This window comes from Polypterus senegalus, chromosome 15, assembly GCF_016835505.1.
Source record: "Polypterus senegalus isolate Bchr_013 chromosome 15, ASM1683550v1, whole genome shotgun sequence".
NCBI classification, from domain to species: Eukaryota; Metazoa; Chordata; class Cladistia; order Polypteriformes; family Polypteridae; genus Polypterus; species Polypterus senegalus.
The window spans coordinates 84,298,158-84,319,609 of NC_053168.1; the positions used below are offsets into that span (position 1 = coordinate 84,298,158).

The window sequence follows — 21,452 nt, forward strand, 5'->3', positions numbered from 1 at the left end:
GTACAATGATTCGCTTATGAAGTAGTTTTACAAAATACTTACTGAGTTGTACTCCGTTATTATTCTACAGCAGAATCATTTAAGTTGCAAAAACAATAATACAATACAGTAATGTTAAGGTATTACAACAAGTGAAAAGAAAGCGGCTCATAACATGTGAAAGGAGGCAAAAAGAACAGAAAATGCTCGAAAATTTTAATTCTTGAATTTGCTGCCTGACGGCCATCAATTTCGTGGAGGTCTTACAAAGCATCGTGTTACTTGGACGTTTTATTTATCCAAATGCTGCCGGATCTCTCTAAATACTATCTTAGTGCGCGCTGAAACGTGCCGTTATTTTGCCGGTTAATCGGTACGAATTAATTCAGCTAAAGAATACATCCTACAGCAAGTTTGAAGCAAAGTTTGAATTGGTAGCTTTTTAAGAAGTTCCCTCCTCCTTTTCAAGCCCTCTACCCTCCCACCACCCCTACTTATTTAATACCACCTCCAAAAGCGTCCTGTTAAACGATTTGAAGAAAAAAAAAATAGAAATCCCAGAAACGAAAGGAAGGGGGGAAAACAGTTGCTAGTGGAGCAGAAGAGCACTTCACAATTTTAACCTGATGACTACAGGCACTGAGAGCTCTAAACACCTATTTGATGAACACTGGCTATTTATAAATCAGGACTAACTTATTTTTTTAATTTACTATACCTTAAACTTGACCAAAAGTGAATAAAAAGATTTTTGACTATTTAGTTCGAAGAAAACGTGGAACTGTTCAGCGTCTTGGCGTTTAATGAAGCTCTTTTTGTGGGATTTCTGTGTGCTGGGAAAGAATAAAAGGTCCATTGAAAGGTTTCTGCCAACTTTACCCCTGACTTGAAAGAAGACATCTTCGCCAGGCTGCAAGAAGGACCACACAGATCAGCCTAAATTACCTTCAGTTTCCAGCTTTGCAAGGTAATACTTGCGTTACCTTTATTTAAAATAAATACATACTAATAAAATGCATTTCACTTCTTAAAAACCGTTAGTTGACGCTTAATGCCATACCTTTCAGTGAATAGCATAACTTGATGTGTAAATTGTGAAAACCTGTACTTGCGTCTCACTGTAAAGCATCATTTCAAGGCATTATTAACTATTTTAAGTTTCATTTGCCTTACATCTAACAATAGGTATAGATGAGTATGAAATTCTCAAGTTTCCTTTTCTTATAAGCGCCGGGATCCCTTAAGGTGCTTCCTACGAAGGCAATTTTGAATGTAATACCAGTGGCAGATGTCAGACTTTCACACACTGTTCAACACTTTGCTTTGCAGTTTCCTGAACTAAATATTACTGGCATAAATATGCGTTCAATAAATATTACAGATACGTTTACATGACATGTGCTCGATAATTAATACAAAATGTCCCGTAATGTGAGTAAAAAAGCTTCACTACGAAATAAAAGTGTATGTGAAGATTTCTGAATGGCACAGTGTCTGTATTTATTTATTTTTAGTGGAGAGCCAAGTGATACACTGGGCATACTTGTCTTCAGTGCTTGCTGCCTGTGACATGATAAGCAAATGGGTCTCTTTATAAATCTTTATTCCTCCCTGCATTTTGCTGTTTATGTTGACTAAGGAGTCAAGGAAACCACACAATAAGACCTTGGCATACTTAACATCACTAAGCAGACAACTTGAACTCTGGTCTTTGTATGCCCCTTTCCCTTTCATTGTTTTATTGTATTAATAAAACAGACTACTCATTTGATGACCAACTGGCCATCCCTAATGTACTTCAAGTACTGACACTCACACATTTAAAAACGCGAGCTGCCTTTATCTTTAATCCTGCTCATTCATGGCCATTGGTCTGCCTGTTCTCTTTGTATATTTTGTAACTGATTAGTACAGGATGCTACACTGTCTCCGTCAAGCTGCCCATACCCCTGGCACTCTACAAGGTTTTAGATCTTATGATAAGTGGAAAGGGGTGCATAAACAGCCCTTTGTATTATATTTTAATAAATAAAGCCCAGATGTAACCTATCAGCCTGACTTTCTTAATGAGTACTCCAAGGAAGATAAAATAAAGGTTTACATGTGGACATCATTAGCATGACGTAGGGAGGCGTTGCAAGAACACGTCAATGGCAAAGTCAACTAAAAGACATGTTATTTTATGAGAGTGACCTAATATGAAATAGCCACATTTCCTTTGATGTTTTAATTTGTAAAAAAAACTAGCATGGGCGTGTCACATCAAGTAACGTTTATTTAAATAATCATCTGCAATAAAACATGCATTCTTTTTTTTCTCCACATGCTGCTGTTAAGATACATTTTCTGCTATTTGATTGTGACAATGTCAAGCTCATCTATATCCACCCATGCATTTGTTTCTCAAAAATATAAGGTGGGATTTAGTTGACATTTTTCCACTCACGCATTTTCAAATACATTTAATCGAGTTCAGAATCATGATGGGATGGAACCTAGCCCAACAGGATTGGGTTCAAAGCTGGAAACAGTTATGGAAGAAGCCTCAGTTCAACATAGGGCACGTTGACCAACGTTTACTCAAGTGGGGTGAGTTTAAAGGTACCAGTTAACCCAACTGGACCCTTTTTGGGAATAAAAACTGGGCAAAGCAAGTGATCACAATGAGAAACAGACCCAATCTCCTGCAACATAAAGGCAACAGCACTAACCTTTGTGCCAGCATGACTCACAACATGGTAACATAATGGCTGGTGCTAAGTATGTGGAGATGGCATGTTCTCCACATGCCTGCATTCGTTGCCTCTTGATACTTTGTACTCAACCCAGAGATGCACATCCTAAATGAAACTGGTGACTCTTTACTGACCCTGTGAGCGCATGAATAGGCAATGTAATGGACTGACACCATATCCATGTTTGGTTCCTGCCTTGCATCCACTGCTCCCAGACTGGGCTCTGGTTTCCTGTGCATGTGAACAGATGGTCTAAAATGTTCAATATATCTATGTGATTATGTTTTCTTTCTTTAAATCTGCTCATTTAAATGGAGTGGAAGATTTTCTACACTGTTCATTTAAGTAAGGAATCACTTTAGAATCTAATATTTAAATTGTTTCTCCAGCCACTGAAAACAGCTTTTCTTAGCTTGTGCCATCCACAGTATGTGAGGTTTATCTTAAATCTGCTACTTTGTTACATTTCACATTTAAAATTCTTTTGCCATGGCATCTCATCGGAAACTATTGCCACGTCAAAGAAATCTGACAAGTAGAAGGATGCCATTCAGTCTATCAGGCTAGCTTGGATAACTGATAACTGGATTGTGCCAACATTTTATCCAAAAAGCTAACAGGTTTTCTATTTTAGCTGCAAGAATAATGCACCATGTTACCATGACTTAATGCTTAAAGAAGTACAGTACTTCCTTAATTTGTTCTTGAATATATCACTGGTGTCCTCGGGTATTTGAGTCACTACATAACTGAAAGACATCTGCTGGATCAAGTTTACTGAGGCCTTTGATATTCTCAATAGTTCTAGAAAGCATTTGGTTGCTCTTTCCAGCATGCACCTGATTGTTGTTCTCTGCACATCTTCTAGTGCTGCTATGTCTTCCTTGTAGTGTGGTGATCAGAACTGCATATGATTCTCCACTATGGACTTATATAGTCTACACATAATGACACATGATATACATTGAACAATTTTTGCAATGTAATGTTATTTGCAGTATATGGTACTTCTCTACATTGCGTAGAGGATGCGAATGTTGCACCAGGGTCTCAGATTGAGTTTTAAGCTCAGCTACCATCTGAATTGAATTGTAATGTTCTCCCTGTCTGCATGTTGTTGTTCCCTTGAGGACTCTGTTTTCTTTCATCTGTTGAAGGACTTGGTTTCTGATTGATGGGTGTGTTTATCCTTATCCAACCTTTTCTCTGCTGCTGCTGCTGCTGCTGGCCTAGGCTTTGACATCCTGTGATTCTGGCCAGACTAAGTGGCATGTGAAAATGGATAGCTGAGATCTGCCTTCCTCCTCTTGTCTAAACAAATCACTTCATATCACATAATGTCTCTAAATTGATTCAGTGTGACTTTGCTCATATGTGTTCAGTAATGAATTAACATATCATCCACTGCAGGTTCAACTCCAGGTGATGGATGGATGCTAAATGTCTGCTTATTATGTAGCTTTTTAGTAGTTGTTTTATACTTCAGATTAAGATAAAACTTACTTTCTGGTTTTGCATATTTGATTTATTGTTGAGATCAATTAAGTCTCACGGTGCCTACATACAGTAGTGCAAAGACAATGTGTAAATATGTATACGTAAAGTATGTGAATACTTATATTAATATTGTCCTAAGTAAAGCAGAAACCTGTTGATTGGCTTTTTCTATCATCCCCTTAAGAGTCATACATGACAACTTTAACAGTAAGGGTTAATTAATCAAGCCCACAATGGCACAGTGGTTAGTGCTCCTGTCACACAATTCCAAGAGACTGGGTTTCATTCCCAGTCCTGGTTGTGATCGATATGGAGTCTGCACATCCTTCTCCTGCATGTGTTGATTTTTCTCTGGGTTTTCCTCTCACAGCATAAACATGTGTTGTATTATCTGCAGTACCATTTTCAATGTCATACTCTATTTAATATCATTGCTATTCCCCTTACCCCTACACCCTATCTGAGCATGTGTTTGCGTTTGTACAGATGCTTTTCTTCTTTTCTCTGAAATGCATGTTTTGCTTTTTAATAGATGAGGTGTGAGAAGATTATCACAGGCTTGAAGATTGCTGGGACCACATTATTTGGTGTTTCGCTTCTTCTAGGAATCACTGCTGCCTATATTAAGAGCTACCAGTTCGTCAAAACAGACAACTGCTATTTCTCCTTTGGTCTATATGGAGCCATTTTAGTCTTGCACCTTATTATACAAAGTCTATTTGCTTATTTAGAGCACAGAAAAATGAAGAGATCACTGGAAACTCCAATCAAGCTGAACAAAACAGTTGCTTTGTGCATTGCTGCCTACCAGGAAGACCCCAATTATTTAAGAAAGTGTTTAAATTCTGTAAAAAGACTGACATACCCAGGGGTCAGAGTGATTATGGTCATTGATGGAAATAACGATGATGATCTTTACATGATGGACATCTTTAAAGAAGTAATGGGGAGAGATAAAACTGCTAGCTACATCTGGAAAAGTAACTTTCACCATAAGGGTCCAGATGAAACTGATGAAGCCCATTTGGAAAGCATGCAGCATGTAACAAAGCTGGTTTTGCAGAACAAGTGTGTCTGCATTATGCAGAAATGGGGTGGAAAGCGAGAAGTAATGTACACAGCTTTTAAAGCTCTTGGGAGGAGTGTGGATTACGTACAGGTAAGTCACAGAAATAGAAACAAGTGCCAAATTAAATAGAAGCCAAATAAAGCAGCTTTTGTGAATTTTTAGCTTAGCATGTATTACTTTAAATATAGCACAACCAACCATGAACAGTGCATTTATTTATTGAAGTGTGGTGCAGCAAAAGCATCTACCCATGTTTTATAGATCATAATTTCAGTATTATTTGAGGAATGTTTATATAAAACCTAGCTGCAAGCTGAAAAAATGTTTGCACAAACTTTCAATAATGGGATAATTTTAATTTTCAGGTGAATATGACTAATGTGACAAAATCAATCAGTAATCTTCTTAGCAATTTTAAAAATCTGTTTTATTAACAAGTGATTCAAGCCATAACAAACCTGTATATGAAGAGTTTAATTTTTTTAGACTTTATATGAGAATAGGGTAATGAGGTCATTATTCTGGGTATCATGAAATGTATCTACATATTTATGACTGTAAGACAAACTAATCTATTTATTTTGCATGCAACATATCTTGCAAATTTCCATTCAGATAATATGTCCAAAAGTCATGTTTTAATCTACCTTCGTCTGTGCCTTCAAGCACTGCTTGAAAAACATATTGTAAAATAACAGCTGACAGACCATCAGGTTTATGTGTGTGATTCGGAAAAGCTTCAGTCATAGACCTTGGGACAGTAGAGGCAGGAGGTTCCATTTCAGAATGACTTTCCCTGATTTACCATCTCATTTCCTTCCATTAACATTTTTTGTCTGACTTATCAGAGAGGCTTGTCTGTCTCAGAATGAATTGCCACTTGATGACATGGGATCATTCTATGGCTAGGGTCTACTCAGTTACTTATCTCTTGTAAAGCAGAACCTAGTGGTGTTTTTGAACCACTGCTTCTGGCCACCCCATATTCCGTGATCTTGGCTCAGTTGGGAGTACAGCACATATGTGGGATACCTATGAGAGTTAGGTATTCTGAGGCAATGGCCATTAAGGCAGAGTTGTTTCGACAAGGGTCAAGGATTTAGTGGTGGTCAAGATTACCTCATTGAGAATGCTGGAACTGTTGTAAAGAAAACTTCCTTCGAAGCTGTGCTGATTGAATCTCTCACTAGTTTTTAGGTGACAATGGTGATTAATCCAGGTACCTTATAGGTGAGTAGTGGAATAAAAATAAATAAATAAAAATAAAAAGCAACCTTTAAGAAGCAAAGATTTCTATTAGCTTGGTTCTCTTTTTGAAGTCATAGCTCTCCCGTGGCAAAGTGCTGACAAAGCCAATGTAGTATTTAACTTCTTTCTTGACAGTTGTCTTTTGGAAAAAGCTGGCTGCTGAGTTATAGAAATTGGTCAGATAACTTACATATCTTCACCAGAGATGTCCTCTGCTGAGAATGTAGGTATTTATCCAGAGGCATCATGGCAGATGATATTGTTTTTGCCCTGATGCTAAGGGGCAGTCCTAAACTCTTGTGGACTTCATCAAAAAGAGTCAATGTATTCTGAATTATTCTGCAAAGGAGTCAAAATGGTACAGTCATCTGGATATTGGAAGTTGATGACTTTCTAAAATTTACTACAATTGTAGGTTAAAAAACGTCCAGTCAAAATAGTTTTGAATCTCAGTACCAGAGGGCAAGCCTTCAGAGACAAGAAGAAGAATAGATTGGAGGTAAATGGCAAAAAAAAAAGGCTGGCATGATGATCCCACCATGTTTGACTCCTGTCTGAATGGTGATGTGGTCTGACAGCAGTCAGCTGCAGCTATCTGGTGATATAGCAGCCTCAAGGTAGTAAAGGATTTGGTAGGACATCTGAGTCTAAGGATCCTTCAGAGGGCTTACTGACTGATAGATTTAAAGGCCATACAGTAAATGAAATACATATATATGCAAGTATTTGTTCCAGCTTCTACCACCCTGCATTGTATTAAGTCACATTGATAATCAATAGATACAGTAGATGAACTTGGTCTCCTTATTTCAAATTGAACAGATACTGTAAATCTGTTTCAGTTATTCATCATAGTGCTGTGTGAGTACGATTGTGAGAATATGCTTGAACTGAAGTCCAGTACCAGAGTGGTTCGCTCCTGCCTTGTAACTAATATTCCTGGGATAGACTCCAGCTGCAATAAACCTGAATTGCACTGTGGCAGTTTGAAATTGTACATTTTTTTAAACAATTATCTGTGATGATTGGTATAATCTAATTTTTTATATAATGGAGTAGTGTTGGCTAGTTTCTTGTCCCTAGGGATTTCATCAGTTTGTAGTAACTTCAAAATAATTTGATTTTATAGATTAGCATACAGTGCACTTCTTATGTGAAAACTCTGTATACTATTGTTCTTCACCCCAAAGTTAATGCTCATCTTTGTTTTGCTATATCAGCATGGCAATAATCTTTGCATCTACAGGACAAAAGCCAAAACTGGAGAATTTCCAAGGATTTTTTTTTTTTGCTTCACTGATGAAGTAGGAAGCCTCAAGAACACTTAAATGCTACACTCCCCTTTTCTGACATGGGTCATTGACCCAGCTTTAAGTTAAAAGCTGTATTTTAGGCTAAACTACTATAATCTCAATTAATCACATAATTTGCTCTAACTAATATCACCATTAAATATTTAAGATTAACTTCAATTTATTTGTATTTGCTATTGTTAACATTCTATTTTTCAGAGTTAGCATTGTAGGGCAGTTCTTAATGCTGCTCCTTATCAGATCAAATAAACTTGCTCCTTACTTATCAGTGTGGAGTTTGCTCATTCTCCCCGTCCATGTGGGTTTTCCATCCATATTCCTAACACACGTATGTTACATTAGTTGGTGACTCTAAACAGGTCTGAAGTCAGTTGGTGTGGGGTGCCTTGTCAAACTTCCTACTGTACCTTGCTCCCCAAACCTCCTGGGACAGGCCATGACCTTTTAATTGGATTAAGTGGGTTGAAAAATTGATGGATTATTCTTCTTTATTTTTCATTATATAGTTAAACATCTTTGGTGGGCTTGTGGCCTGCCTGGGGTTTGTTTCCTGCCTTGCATCCTGTGTTGGCTGGGATTGGCTCAAGCAGACCCCTGTGACCTGACCCTGTAGTTGGGATAGAGCGGGTTGGATAATGGAAGGCGGCATGGTGGCGCAGTGGTTAACGCTGCTGCCTCGCAGTTAGGAGACCTGGGTTCGCTTCTGGGTCCTCCCTGCGTGGAGTCTGCATGTTCTCCCTGTGTCTGTGTGGTTTCCTCCCACAGCCCAAAGACATGCAGGTTAGGTGGCGGTCCTAAATTGTCCCTAGTGTATGTTTGGTGTGTGTGTGCCCAGCGATGGGCTGGTGCCCTACCCTGGGTTTGTTTCCTGCCTTCCGCCCTGTGTTGGCTGGGATTGGCTCCAGCAGACCCCCGTGACCCTGTAGTTAGGATATATAACAGGTTGGATAATGGATAATGGAAGGATGGATAGATAGTTAAACATGGCCTGTTTTATATTCAACTCTACTTTACAAATCCCTTTTTTTATTAACTCATTCATTTTAAATTAATGAAATGACTGTGACTAGACGCTGAAATTTCACGTAGCAGAAATTGCCACAATGTTGGAGTAAATGTAATTAAGAATAGGTTTCCAAGAACAAGCATATTAAAGACATTTGCTGTGTAAGTGTGCATGTGTGAAATATTATTTTTGTTTAAAAAGTATGTTATTTTAAAGTCACTTACATTATTTGCTACAATGTACATTGTGTCTTTTAATGGATTGTTTATTTGAAAAAGCCTACAATGTTAATTTTGTTTGACTGTTTCTCGGACAGATACCAACTTTCAGCAACCTTTCCCTAGTAAAGGTGATTTTAGAAAATTGCAAAATTGCCAAGTGACCAGATTAGTCTAGATCTTTCTAACTATACTAGATTTGCCAAGTTATTAATAACAAGTTTTTGTTGGACTGTTCATATGCTGCCCTATTTTGATGTCTACAGATAATGTTGACAGAAGATGCCAATTTTCTTGTTTGCTATTTGATATAATGGATTAAAAATCAATTTGCAACATGAAGTCACTTTCTGAGTGGCTAAAGTCACTGCTATATGTAAATTATACTTCCATTTGAAGCAGCTTGGTGTTACAGTTCTACTCAGTCTTGCACTCGGTAATGCCTTTTGGTTATATATTAACTTTTTGATGCTTTTCCCAAATTTATTTTTATTGATGCTTGTTTATTAAGCTACCTAAGATAAGTAAGAATACAAGAAAATATGTTTACATTTGGTAAAGAATAGCTTTTATGAGTAAATTATTGAATATATTATTTACAGATTATACTAATGTATAATAATATGTTGTCAGAAATGGAAGGACATGCTACAATTATTCTAGGCTGAAAAATCGCTTTCTTTAAAACCATGCTACTCAGTGGAGAAATGGTAGCAATGCCTGTACTCTTCAAGCAAGCACAGTAATTAACATCATGGGTTTAGCATTTGGCAAGTAGGAAAAGATGACCCCTGCCGAGTTGCTATGGTTCAAGATTTTAATTGGAAGACCTTTGAACCTTGATTTGACCAGTCTCCTCTTATTTAGCCCTGTAGGATAATTTGATTCAAAGTGACAATGCTGGAAACATGATTAAGAATTACCTGTCCCACTGAGTACTTTTTTTTGTTATAATAGTTATTTAATCTTTGTAGAATAATTGGCATTAAATTGAAATAAGTATAAAACTACCCACGGTCAGTAAATATATTGAATATGAAGATTAAACATTTTTTTAAATATCTTACCTCTAGTTGCTGTTGCACAGGTCCTAATTGTTGGTGCCACACCAATCTATAGACCTCCGCTCGATTCTTAGCCAGATCCAGCTGAAGTTTTCAAGTATTTCCAATGTCTGGTTAGCCTTTCTTTGAATATTGTGATTTTCTCCACATCCCAAAACATGCACGTTAGCTTAATTGTTCAATCTAAAATGACCATGTGTGAATTTATGGTTGAAAGTACCCTGACATAGACTGATTCCTGCTTTGAGCATTTTGCCATCTAGCTGTTTAATAGAAAATGTAAAGTGATAAAAGGAATAAATCATAAAATGCTGCAAAAAAAGACTATCTTGTATATAACCATTTTTCTTTGAACTATTTCCAATGAAGTAAAATACTGTATCTCATTCAAAGAATATTTCAAGATGTTGAAGATACACTCTTAAAAATAATGGTTCATTAACGGCATTTTATGGTTCTTTACTGAGTTGTGTGGTTCCTTGTAGAACCATTGCTTGACCAAGCATCATTTCATTCTAAAAAGGAGGCATTTTAAAATCAGAAACCTATTGGCATTTCACACTTAGTTGTGAGCACAGGCATTGTGAAGAGTTACAATGAGAAAATACAACAAAACACAATCTTCCATTTTAATAAATATGTCCTCAACAAGACTTATAAAATGTTTGACTGAATTGATTTTAAATGCTGTGAATTTTAGCTTGCTATTGACAGAATTTCCGCAGTAACATAAACAGAAATTTGAATTCCTATACTGTTTTAACTCCTTAGAGTGCTTTCATAATATCATGACAGAAGAAGTACTGTTTGGTTTAATTAATAATTGCAGCTAAGAATCATCAGCCTATGAGGGTTTAAAGGAGTCTTCTCTATTGGGAGTGAACCAGTTAGGACCCAATCATGGGGCACCAAATATAAAGAAACCAGTAAATGTGGTGATTCCAATCCTATGAATGTAACTCCACTTACGATCTTTAACATGCTCAACTCCCAAAAGGCATTTTGGCCATTCATGAGGCAATCCAAACATCTGTAGAAGGTGTGTTTCTGGCATTCATTTTTCTTAAGACACATATGAACATTATTAACAGCTTTTCCCTATTTTTCTCTAGCTGGCTTGCTTCTGGCACACTCTTACTTGTATGTCAGTTTTGGAATTGTGAGTAATCAATTGACTTTAATAATTTCACCCCTATTAGTGGTATTCTTCTTTGATATTTTGTAATGAAAAGGCTTGGTGTGAGTTTTCTGGGTTGGAGGTAGAGGGACTAGGTTTCTCCAACTGCTCCATACTCCTAACTCCTCAGTATTAGTGGTAAAGATGCCCAGTGTTGTTGCTGTCAGGTGGCAAGCCTTTTGAAATCCTCTGTAGTGCAAACGGGAATTCAGTATACCCCGAATGCCCTGGTCTATCTGAGACAGAACAGGTACAAAGAATCTCCTCTTCCATTGTTGAGTTTGCCTTAAATTCCTGTGTTTGCTGGATTAGGACATGTAGCTGCCACAGAATGCCCTTAGAGTCTGTACCCAGTATAACTAACTAACTAAGGCACATCTTCAGTAGAGACTCCCATATCCATACATAGCAGCACAACTTGAAAGTTTTCAGGTGCACTCAACCTGGGTAAAGCATAGTATTGCACTTTAGCACTATGTTTCCAGTTTTACAAATGGACAATACTGTATCTCAGCCTGTGTGTCACAATTCTGAGAGTTTTCTGCTGGCTCCATGTCCCCCCTTTTAGTATCCACATCATTAAAGTTGACCAGTCCAAGCGACATCATCACTGCATGCAGCTCACGTACTAGACTGGAGAATTTGGGTTCTGAGTTCATGGCAGTTTGGGTATGTCTGTTTGTCTTGGTTCCTCATCTTCCTCAGATTTTTAAGGGCAGATGTCAAGGTAACAGATAAGATTTCATTCTACTTTTATTAGAATGCAAAACCAAAGGCAGAGTGAGGTATTAACAAAACCTGGCAAAATAAAGCACATTTAAAACAAGGAAAACAATAGCTCTGTAGCCATCCTGGTAGCCATTCAATTTCTCATCTACGTACCCCACCCTCACTATGCTTGAGCTTCTCTTCATGCAAATACTTGAAATGCTTGTTTCTGTTCTGATAGAAGTTTTTAACTTGACTGGCCTCTGTTATGGAGAAGGCTATAACTCTCCTCCCAGAGCGGCACACCTTCCAGAGTGACAGCAATTTGTTAATTCTAACAGAAACACTGCATGTCAGCACCCTCTAGTGGCTCTGATTTCCCTACACCCTTAAGGCAAGATGTAACAAGCAACATGCAGGCTCCACATGTACCCAATCTTGGATGGGTGTCCTCTTGATAGCAGAAAATTTTTCTTCTGCCCATACACTTCTTAATTAGTGAAGCATTAGGCAGGTTCTGGGTGGTCTGAAATGTAACAGCCTGGAGATGTCTTGCTTAACATTCTCCCTTTGTGCTTGGGAGCGAGGGTCAGACACTCCCCTGTGACGGTGAGACAAAGCACTGATTGTTCCTCTCTTTTTTGAAAGTTGTTTGACAAGATGTTACTTAGCTAATACTTAACCAAACATTTTAATCCAGTGGCAGTACCTGTGCTTCCCTTGCTGACTTATGTATCTGTCACACTGTACTGTATAATATTCGTAAATGTGTTGCAAAAGTAGAACACAGGAGAATGAATAAGGCTTGGAGTTTCAAATCGATAACTCGGTTTATTAGCCTGTTGACCAAAAGTTGGCGGTTGATAAATACAAGATAATTTAGACAAACATATATATAATATGTCAGTAAAATCTATTCTCTTTCGTCAAGTGGTCCACAAAATGAAAAATATTTCCCTGTTTATGGGTTGCTAAAAATTGGGTGGACCAGAAGGGGAATGGTCAAAGGCGGAGTTACCGGTCGTTTTCAGAGTCTTTCTCTTTCTGGCGAAAACGATGACAGGCACGTCACAGTGTCCCTCCCAAATCTTTCCCCCATGTACCCTTGAAAGTTTTCTGCATAAAAGACAGACTTAGCCTGTGTGATTGAACATGTGTAGTCCTTGCAGCATGTTAATGAGAAGCTCTTTACATACAATTACAGAATTGAATTGTGACAGATATTTCTATTTTATCTTTATACCTACCTAGTGTTTCAAAAATTTTAAATTTTAACAACCTCAAATATGCTCAATTCTGTTTTTAAATAAGAATGTAAAGAAGAATACATTTATAGAAGCAGAGACAGTAATTTTGAGAGATTTCCTCTGAATTCCAATATAGGCTGTGGACCTTGCAGTCTTCCTCTGTTTCCAATCAAAGCATCATGTTTGTAGCATTCTTTTTTAATGACATTAAATCTAGTTTCTTATACTGTAGAGCACAAACATTTTGTTCATTACTTGGTATAAAGCAAGGCATTTTTCCTGAGGTGAGTTATATTTTACAGGACTGGAGAGTTTGGATCTAAAAGTATAAGTGTTGTCAGTTTTGAATATATGATTACAAAAAGCCCTGTCATGTTACTAACATGCCTATTTAACATAAAAGTTGTATTAAGTTGATTTGTATTATAAATATTAAATGAACAGTGCATTGCACTACTATGTTAAAAAATATTACTGAAAAACTGCATATAATTAAAATATAACTACTGTGGCTATCTAAAAACCTTAAAAAACAAAGTCCTGTTTATTGTCAGACAACTCCAAACTTTTCATAGCACAAAAGGTTTATGCATTTAGCAGACCACAAAACAACCTTACAGTGTTTTCCATGAGCACATCAATTTAGCAGATGTGAACAGTAATTGTTTCAAGATACAAACAGAACATTCATGATCTACATTTTATATCCCTTTGTCCTAAAATAATCTCTCGTTGTTTTTCAAGGTTTGTGACTCAGACACTATGCTGGACCCTGCTTCCTCTGTTGAAATGGTAAAAGTCCTTGAAGAAGATCCCATGGTTGGAGGGGTTGGAGGAGATGTGCAGGTAAAGCGCTCAAATTAATTTTTGCATGTATACAAAAAACACAATTTTACCTTGAATAAACGTTTCAGAAAATATGACATGCACAAACCTAATTATCTGGATCATTTTCACTAAATAATATGCTTTAGGTTCAAATTTAATTTTATGCAGGCTTTTATTTCATACCAGTAATGGCGTACAGCACGTTAACGTGCAGTAAATACACTTGACTTGAGAATTCCTAGTTTTCATCCTCTTTCTCTGTCTCTGTTTAGCATTCGTTTGCTCAGAGGTTGATGCGCTTACTGCTCCCTGAGCAGCTTTTCTTTTCTCCACACTAGCGGCCCGCTGCTTCTCTTCTTTCATCAGCATCTTTTCACGTTAAAACTGATTAAGTTAGTTTTTGTGTTTCAATTAATTAGTATGTTTTCTTTCATTTTCACTTAAGCTGGCACTTAAGTCTTCAATCTGCCTCTGTAATGATTACAGATATGAAGCGGTAGGGGAAGTGACCGCAAAGGTGGAAGGGAATGAGAACGGCGCCCATACGCATGTGTCACACGGCTGCCATGCTGCACGCTGCCGAGAGTTGATTCTACAATAAAATAAAATAAAAAGAGTAATAAAAATCATCACCCCGAAAGCGGATAGTAGACGTTACATAGTATATGTGCACCAAATTTCAAGTCAATAGTTGAAGCAGTTTGCGAGTGTTTTGTCAACAAAAATACTGAATAAAAGGAAGCTGAATAATGAGGATGAATAAAATACAAACAAAGCAGACAGAAAAGAAAACCTTAGATGTCCTACTAGGCGTAGCTATCAAGGCTTGCTTCTCTGTTCCCAGGTGAGGTATCTTGTGAGCTTCAGTAAACCTACCTCAAAAGAGCACCAAAACTGATGCTTCTCTCCCAAATGTTCCTCACTTTTTACCTTAAAATTCCAGTCTTTTAAGCCTTTGTTCATTTCACCTCCTGACCCACAGTTCAACAAACTGATGAGTGGAAAATCTTTTAAGACCCATCAGGAAATCTCTTCCAGGTTGGCACCGTGGACAACTTGCAGTGTTGCCATTGCCAGTGTATTTTCCATCAAGGCATCTCCTACCTTTAGAATACAGTTACAGTTACAGTCCTAATGGACCTGACTCCTCATCCAGTATTAAAAATATAAAAAATATTTATTTTTCAAGAAAATATAGTGAAAAAGTACATGCCCCTGAATGTGAATTCTCTCTCTGTGAAGATACATTTCTAGCTCCATGGATTCTGTTAAAATTGTTGTAAAAGCAAAACAAAAAGATATCAGATCTTGGAGAATTGATATTTGTCCTAGAATCAACTCATTTTGCAATTTACTTATTGTAAGCCACCTTGACATTCAATGAACCCTAGAATTTATCCATCCATCCATCCATTATCCAAACTACAGGGTCACGGGGGTCTGCTGAAGCCAATCCAAGGCCAACACAGGGCGCAAGGCAGGAAACAAAACCCAGGCAGGGCGCCATCCCACCGCAGGGCACAAACACTAGGGACAATTTAGAATCGCCAATGCACCCAAACTGCATGTCTTTGGACTGTGGGAGGAAACCAGAATACCGAGAGGAAACCCACGCAGACATGGGGAAAACATGCAAACTCCACGCAGGGAAGACCAGGGAAGCGAACCCGGGTCTCCTTACTGTGAGGCAGCTGCACTACCACAGTGCCACCATGCTGACCCCCTAGAATTTATTACAAGATAAATATTAGTTCTAAGAAAAACAGAACAGCTTACTGGGATCATGCTAAATCTTGCATACAATTTTCTATGGAGTGCACTTTCACATAAGAGGTCATCTGCTCATATGACATATTTGGAGGATATTTTGGGCCAGGATGTGAACTTCAATAGTCGGATACTAATGGCTCTAATAGAACAGTAAATCACAGTTCAGAACATTTCATTTTTTCATTTCAGGATGACTGAATGGACATATTTACCTTAAACGTCTCACATTGTTTTGAAATGTGGGTTTTCTGTTGCTTCATCTTATGACTTTGTTTTTCTGTCTCCTGTTGATTTACTACACTTTCTGAAGTAAAGTACAAGTTTAATTAAAACTAGAAAGACATTTTTGTGCAAATCACAAATTTTAGATGGAAAATCTAAAATCAAGATTTCCCTTATTTTAAACTGGAGCTTACCAAAATTGTAAAGCAATTGCAAACATGATATGGTTCAGGCAGGTCTGATTTAAGGTATCAGTGCTGTCTTCAGTTCAAAGGATGTGCTTCAGAGGGAGAGATTCTTGAATCCCTGCTTACGACTAGCTGCTGTGTCTTAATTAAGAAGATGTCACTGGCTGTTTACAAACAAGGCAGATGAAACTAAGTCTACTTTGTTGGAAAGGTTACTCTTTTGCTTTTTTATTGCTATTGTTTTTCATTCATGACATCACTCACATCAACTTGGTGAATCATTTATTGGTGTGTGTTAATCCTGGCAGCAACACAGTCAATAATTTTGTGGTCATTCAGAATGAAAAAGGCAGCAATTGTCACAGCTGGCCAATTCTTGAGCTCTGCTTTAGTTTTTTCTTTTTTATTTATATATCCTTTGTTATTGCTTTGTTGAATGTTTCTTGTCCATTTTACTCTGCTTTTGACTAGGAAAGTCTCTTCTCTATTTCCATAATATTACAATTCATAGCACAAACTTGAGATGGCAGTGTTTTATTCCAGAAAAAAAAGCCTAGGCTGTGTGGTTACTTCCCACCACATGTAGTGCCATCTGACAGAATAAATAATAAGGGGCTAGAGTGGCATTTTTTGTACTGTTACTGTAGGAGAAACTCAGTGATCCTAACATAAAATTTAAACAGTTGCAACGTACTGTACATATATTAAAGTACAAACAAATAACTCTATATTATAAGATCAACCTAAAACTAATCCATGTACAGAACCCCATGACACTACTTCATGGTCCTAGGGAGCTCATGCAGCTAATGCCCAGGGGTCTATAATTCAGTGTGTTGGAAATGCTCTCCAGTTGTTACTCTTTGGTCATCTATTTCTGACTTTTTTCTTCTGTTTTTCCTTCCCTGTTTTTCTTCTTTTTCTGCCTTAAAATTTCCTTCTGCTCAACTTTTCCAGTTTACTTTTTATGCGCCACCAGAGAAGGACTTTCTGCCTTGGAGAAAGTGGCTGCTAAAATAAGCTTAGCTTCCACGTGAAATTATTCAAATCTTTCCAATTTGTCTAGATTTCTCTGCTGAATTTTATATAATTTATTATGCCTCAAAATATTTAGTGCAACCAGTGCTTGATGAACAACTTTAAAGACAATGTTGTTTTATTATTTTTAAGAGGTTAGCAGGGGTCCTCTATGGCATTTCCATAAACTACACAATGCAGCATTGCAGACTGGATTCTGTTGCCATAGAAAACAAGATAGATCTTGTCTGTAATAGTTAGAAGCATTTTATAGTCTTGTATATAGAGTATGCAAACCTCCTTTGCGTTATGTTTACCCACAGAAAATTAATTGATTTTTTTCAACAATAAAAATGTTATTACATGTAACAGAAACATGTCAATACCAAAATTTTAATATAAATACATTAGGAAAAGTACGTCTAGTTTCCACTGCTGAACTGATGGAGATTTAGTAGACATCTTTTGTGTGATGTTTCGAAACAATCACTAGTACACAACCCAATGTTGCAATCAGTAGAAGTGTGTTTCTTCACACACTTTTCTTATAATACTTTTTCTGTTGCTTATACATGAAAGGATAGAATCTGCATGATCGGCACACCCCTTGTTTTGTTGTAGGCTACCAAAGTGCATGGATTGGTGATTTCCACATTTCTTCTGACATGAATATTGACAGTTGCTAAGCAGTGCTTAGAGGACTAACTTCTTTCTTGTCCTTCTACTTGATTGTAATTATTTTGCCTATTTGCACCTACTTGCACCACAGTAAACCTTTTAGCATCAAATTCACTGGGCATATCATTGCAGTTTTTTGTACAGAGCCATATGAATCATTTCTTTGGGGGGGTAACTTTTTTCTTGTCCTTCTACTTGATCACAATAATTTTGCATTTTTGCTTTCAGTTTCATTATCTGTGCCAGTGTCTGATGGCTAATTCATATTGTCAAGACTGTTATTGATTCAAACAATGATTCACTTTTAGTTTGTTCTAAAAGTGGCTTTACAGCTTTTCATTTACATGCCATTGTGTTTTGATTGCAGGCACAACCCCACTCATAAATATTAATGAGTTAGCTTACAGTTACAAAACACATTAGTTTTTGCATCATGATGTCATTTCACCCACTAGAAGGCAGAAGAATGCTGTCCCAAAAGTTATACGGGCTTAAAAATGTAAAGTATATCATTAAACGTCATCTCCAGTGTGACTCGAGCATAACCATATTTACATAGAATTCCACGCCCAAGTCAGCCTCGGACTTAATGGTTAAACACCTTTGAAAGCTGCATCAATTTTCACCTATTAATAGTTGTACTTATATTGTCACTTTAATGTAAAGTTTAAAAGTAAATTCTACTTATTAAGTTGAAGGGCAGACTCTTTCCTATACAAATATCTCAAAAAGAAAATGATTACCATCTGCATAAAGGAAAACATCCATAGAAAGAAAGAAAGAAAGAAAGAAAGATAGATAGATAGATAGATAGATAGATAGATAGATAGATAGATAGATAGATAGATAGATATGCTCCTGACCTTGGTGTAACAGCATTTTTTATTATTATTATACATATGATGTTGCTGACACTTTCCCATGAATTTTCAAAAAGCCAGAAGTGTATAATATTCACTATACACAGATATGTTAACAATAATATGTTTAAAAATTATTCATGCAGAATAAAAGTATTTGTGACCTAATTTTTACATTAAGCTACACATATTGTATCCATTACAAAAATAAATCATGTTTATTTAATGGAACTACACATATTGTATCCATTATTAAAATAAATAATGCTTATAATGTATTTCCTGAAAATCAGAATGTATAATTGAAAGAAAATTGTGTGCATAATTTGCACTGCTCTCAATAATAATTTACTACAAGATTAATATTTACATTTCATTATCTTATGACTATATAAACAATACTGACACACTATGTTAATAAGTAATCTTTTTTTTCTTTTTAGATTCTGAATAAGTATGAATCCTGGATATCCTTCCTAAGCAGTGTGAGGTACTGGATGGCATTCAACATTGAACGAGCTTGTCAGTCTTATTTTGGTTGCGTCCAGTGTATAAGTGGACCTTTGGGGATGTACAGAAATTCATTATTGCATGAATTTATTGAGGACTGGTACAACCAAGAGTTTATGGGAAACCAGTGTAGCTTTGGAGACGACAGGCATCTTACCAATCGCGTGCTGAGCCTTGGGTATGCCACCAAGTACACAGCTAGATCCAAATGCCTTACCGAAACTCCGGTCCGATACTTGAGATGGCTCAACCAGCAAACTCGTTGGAGTAAATCCTATTTTAGAGAATGGCTGTACAATGCAATGTGGTTCCATAAGCACCACCTGTGGATGACCTATGAAGCTGTAATCACTGGCTTTTTTCCATTTTTTCTTATTGCCACTGTAATTCAGCTTTTCTACCGTGGAAGGATATGGAACATTCTTCTCTTTCTCTTGACAGTTCAGCTTGTGGGACTGATAAAATCTTCCTTTGCAAGTTGTCTTCGTGGCAATATCATCATGGTTTTCATGTCTTTTTACTCAGTATTATACATGTCTAGTCTCCTTCCAGCCAAGATGTTTGCTATAGCGACAATTAACAAGGCCGGATGGGGAACATCAGGAAGAAAAACAATTGTAGTGAATTTCATAGGACTTATTCCTATATCTGTTTGGTTTTCCATTCTTTTAGGTGGCGTTATATACACAGTTTATCAGCAAGTTAAGAGACCTTTTTCTGAAACAGAAAAAAATTACCTTGTCATCGGTGCAATATTATATGCATGCTACTGGGTCATGCTTTTGACTTTATATGTGATACTTATCACAAAGTGTGGTCAGCGGAAGAAGGAACAACATTATGATATGGTGCTTGATGTATGAAACTCCTTCAGGATGTTTACAGTACACATTATTTCTAAATGACTTTTTTTGAAGACAGTTCTACCAGGTGACATGAGCCTCTGTCACTAAGAGAGAAGAATTAGTGCTGCTGTGACTTAGTAATTATTTTTTAATGGTCCTTGAATGCCAAAGCAGAATATGAGTGTATATGAAAAATTCCAAATGTACTTTTTTTTCTTATGTTAGTGGTATGGATTTTAAATGCCTATGCACTTTTCTTTATAATTTCAATGTGCATAATGCTTGACAGTGTTAATGAAAATATACCTCAAACGTTGTGCTTGTGTTGAATGAGTGGCTGTGATTCAGACACTACAAGACTCATCATCACCCATAAAAATGGCTTTTTTTAAAGTATACTTTTGATATGACTGCCATAGGTGGGCTTTTCAGCATTTGACTAGTGCTGTGGCTACTTTATATTTTATAATTTTGTATTATATATTTTTTTTAGTTTCTGTTTTCATATTGTTTATTTTTGCTTAGCCACCAAAGAGTTTCTATTTTTTTCCTTGTTTAAAAATTAAAAAATATGTATGGAACTCAGTTTTTAACTATATGGGATTTTGCATCTGACCAAAAATGTGAACTGGGTCTATGTTACTTGCAATAACAAAGAATTAAACTCTAATTGTAAATTATTTTGATACTCCTAAAAGGGTCAAGCCTGTGTTTAAAATGTATAAGTTTTAAAAGTGCATAAATGGAATGCAAACCAATATATTTATGTAACAGAATCATTTGTTGTGTATAAGATTATGTATTGAATCTATGTTTTTATTGATGTTTTGAAGACAAATACAATAAATTTATAATATTTAAGAATATTGAATAATCACATTTAAAGTGTTACAAACGTGTTAGAAAATGTAAAGGGTACAATACACTTTCAACACTCAAAGATTTGCTCTCATTGCTGTCAAAACGGGCGCTATCTTCTCCATAACTCATTTCATTATTAATAGTTTTAAAATGGGTGGCACTGTGGTAGCGCTGCTGCCTCGCAGTTAGGAGACCCGGGTTCGTTACCTGTGTGGAGTTTGCATGTTCTCCCCGTGTCTGCATGGGTTTCCTCCGGGTGCTCCAGTTTCCTCCCACGGTCCAAAGACATGCAGGTTAGGTGGATTGGCGATGCTAAATTTGGCCCGTTTGTGTGTGTCCTGTGGAAGGTTGGCACCCTGCCCAGGATTGGTTCCTGCCTTGTGCCCTGTGTTGGCTGGGATTGGCTCCAGCA

General features: G+C 36.9%; 1 protein-coding gene across 1 annotated transcript; it reads left to right on the top strand.

The window, feature by feature from the left end:
- The first annotated feature begins 525 nt into the window (after positions 1-525).
- Positions 526-21,023, top strand: has2 (hyaluronan synthase 2). The gene is made up of 4 exons (XM_039737271.1): positions 526-946; positions 4,744-5,370; positions 14,006-14,107; positions 19,268-21,023. Exons 2-4 carry the CDS (start codon positions 4,744-4,746, stop codon positions 20,195-20,197), a joined length of 1,659 nt encoding a protein of 552 aa, XP_039593205.1. The 5' UTR covers positions 526-946; the 3' UTR covers positions 20,198-21,023.
- Positions 21,024-21,452: the final 429 nt, after the last annotated feature.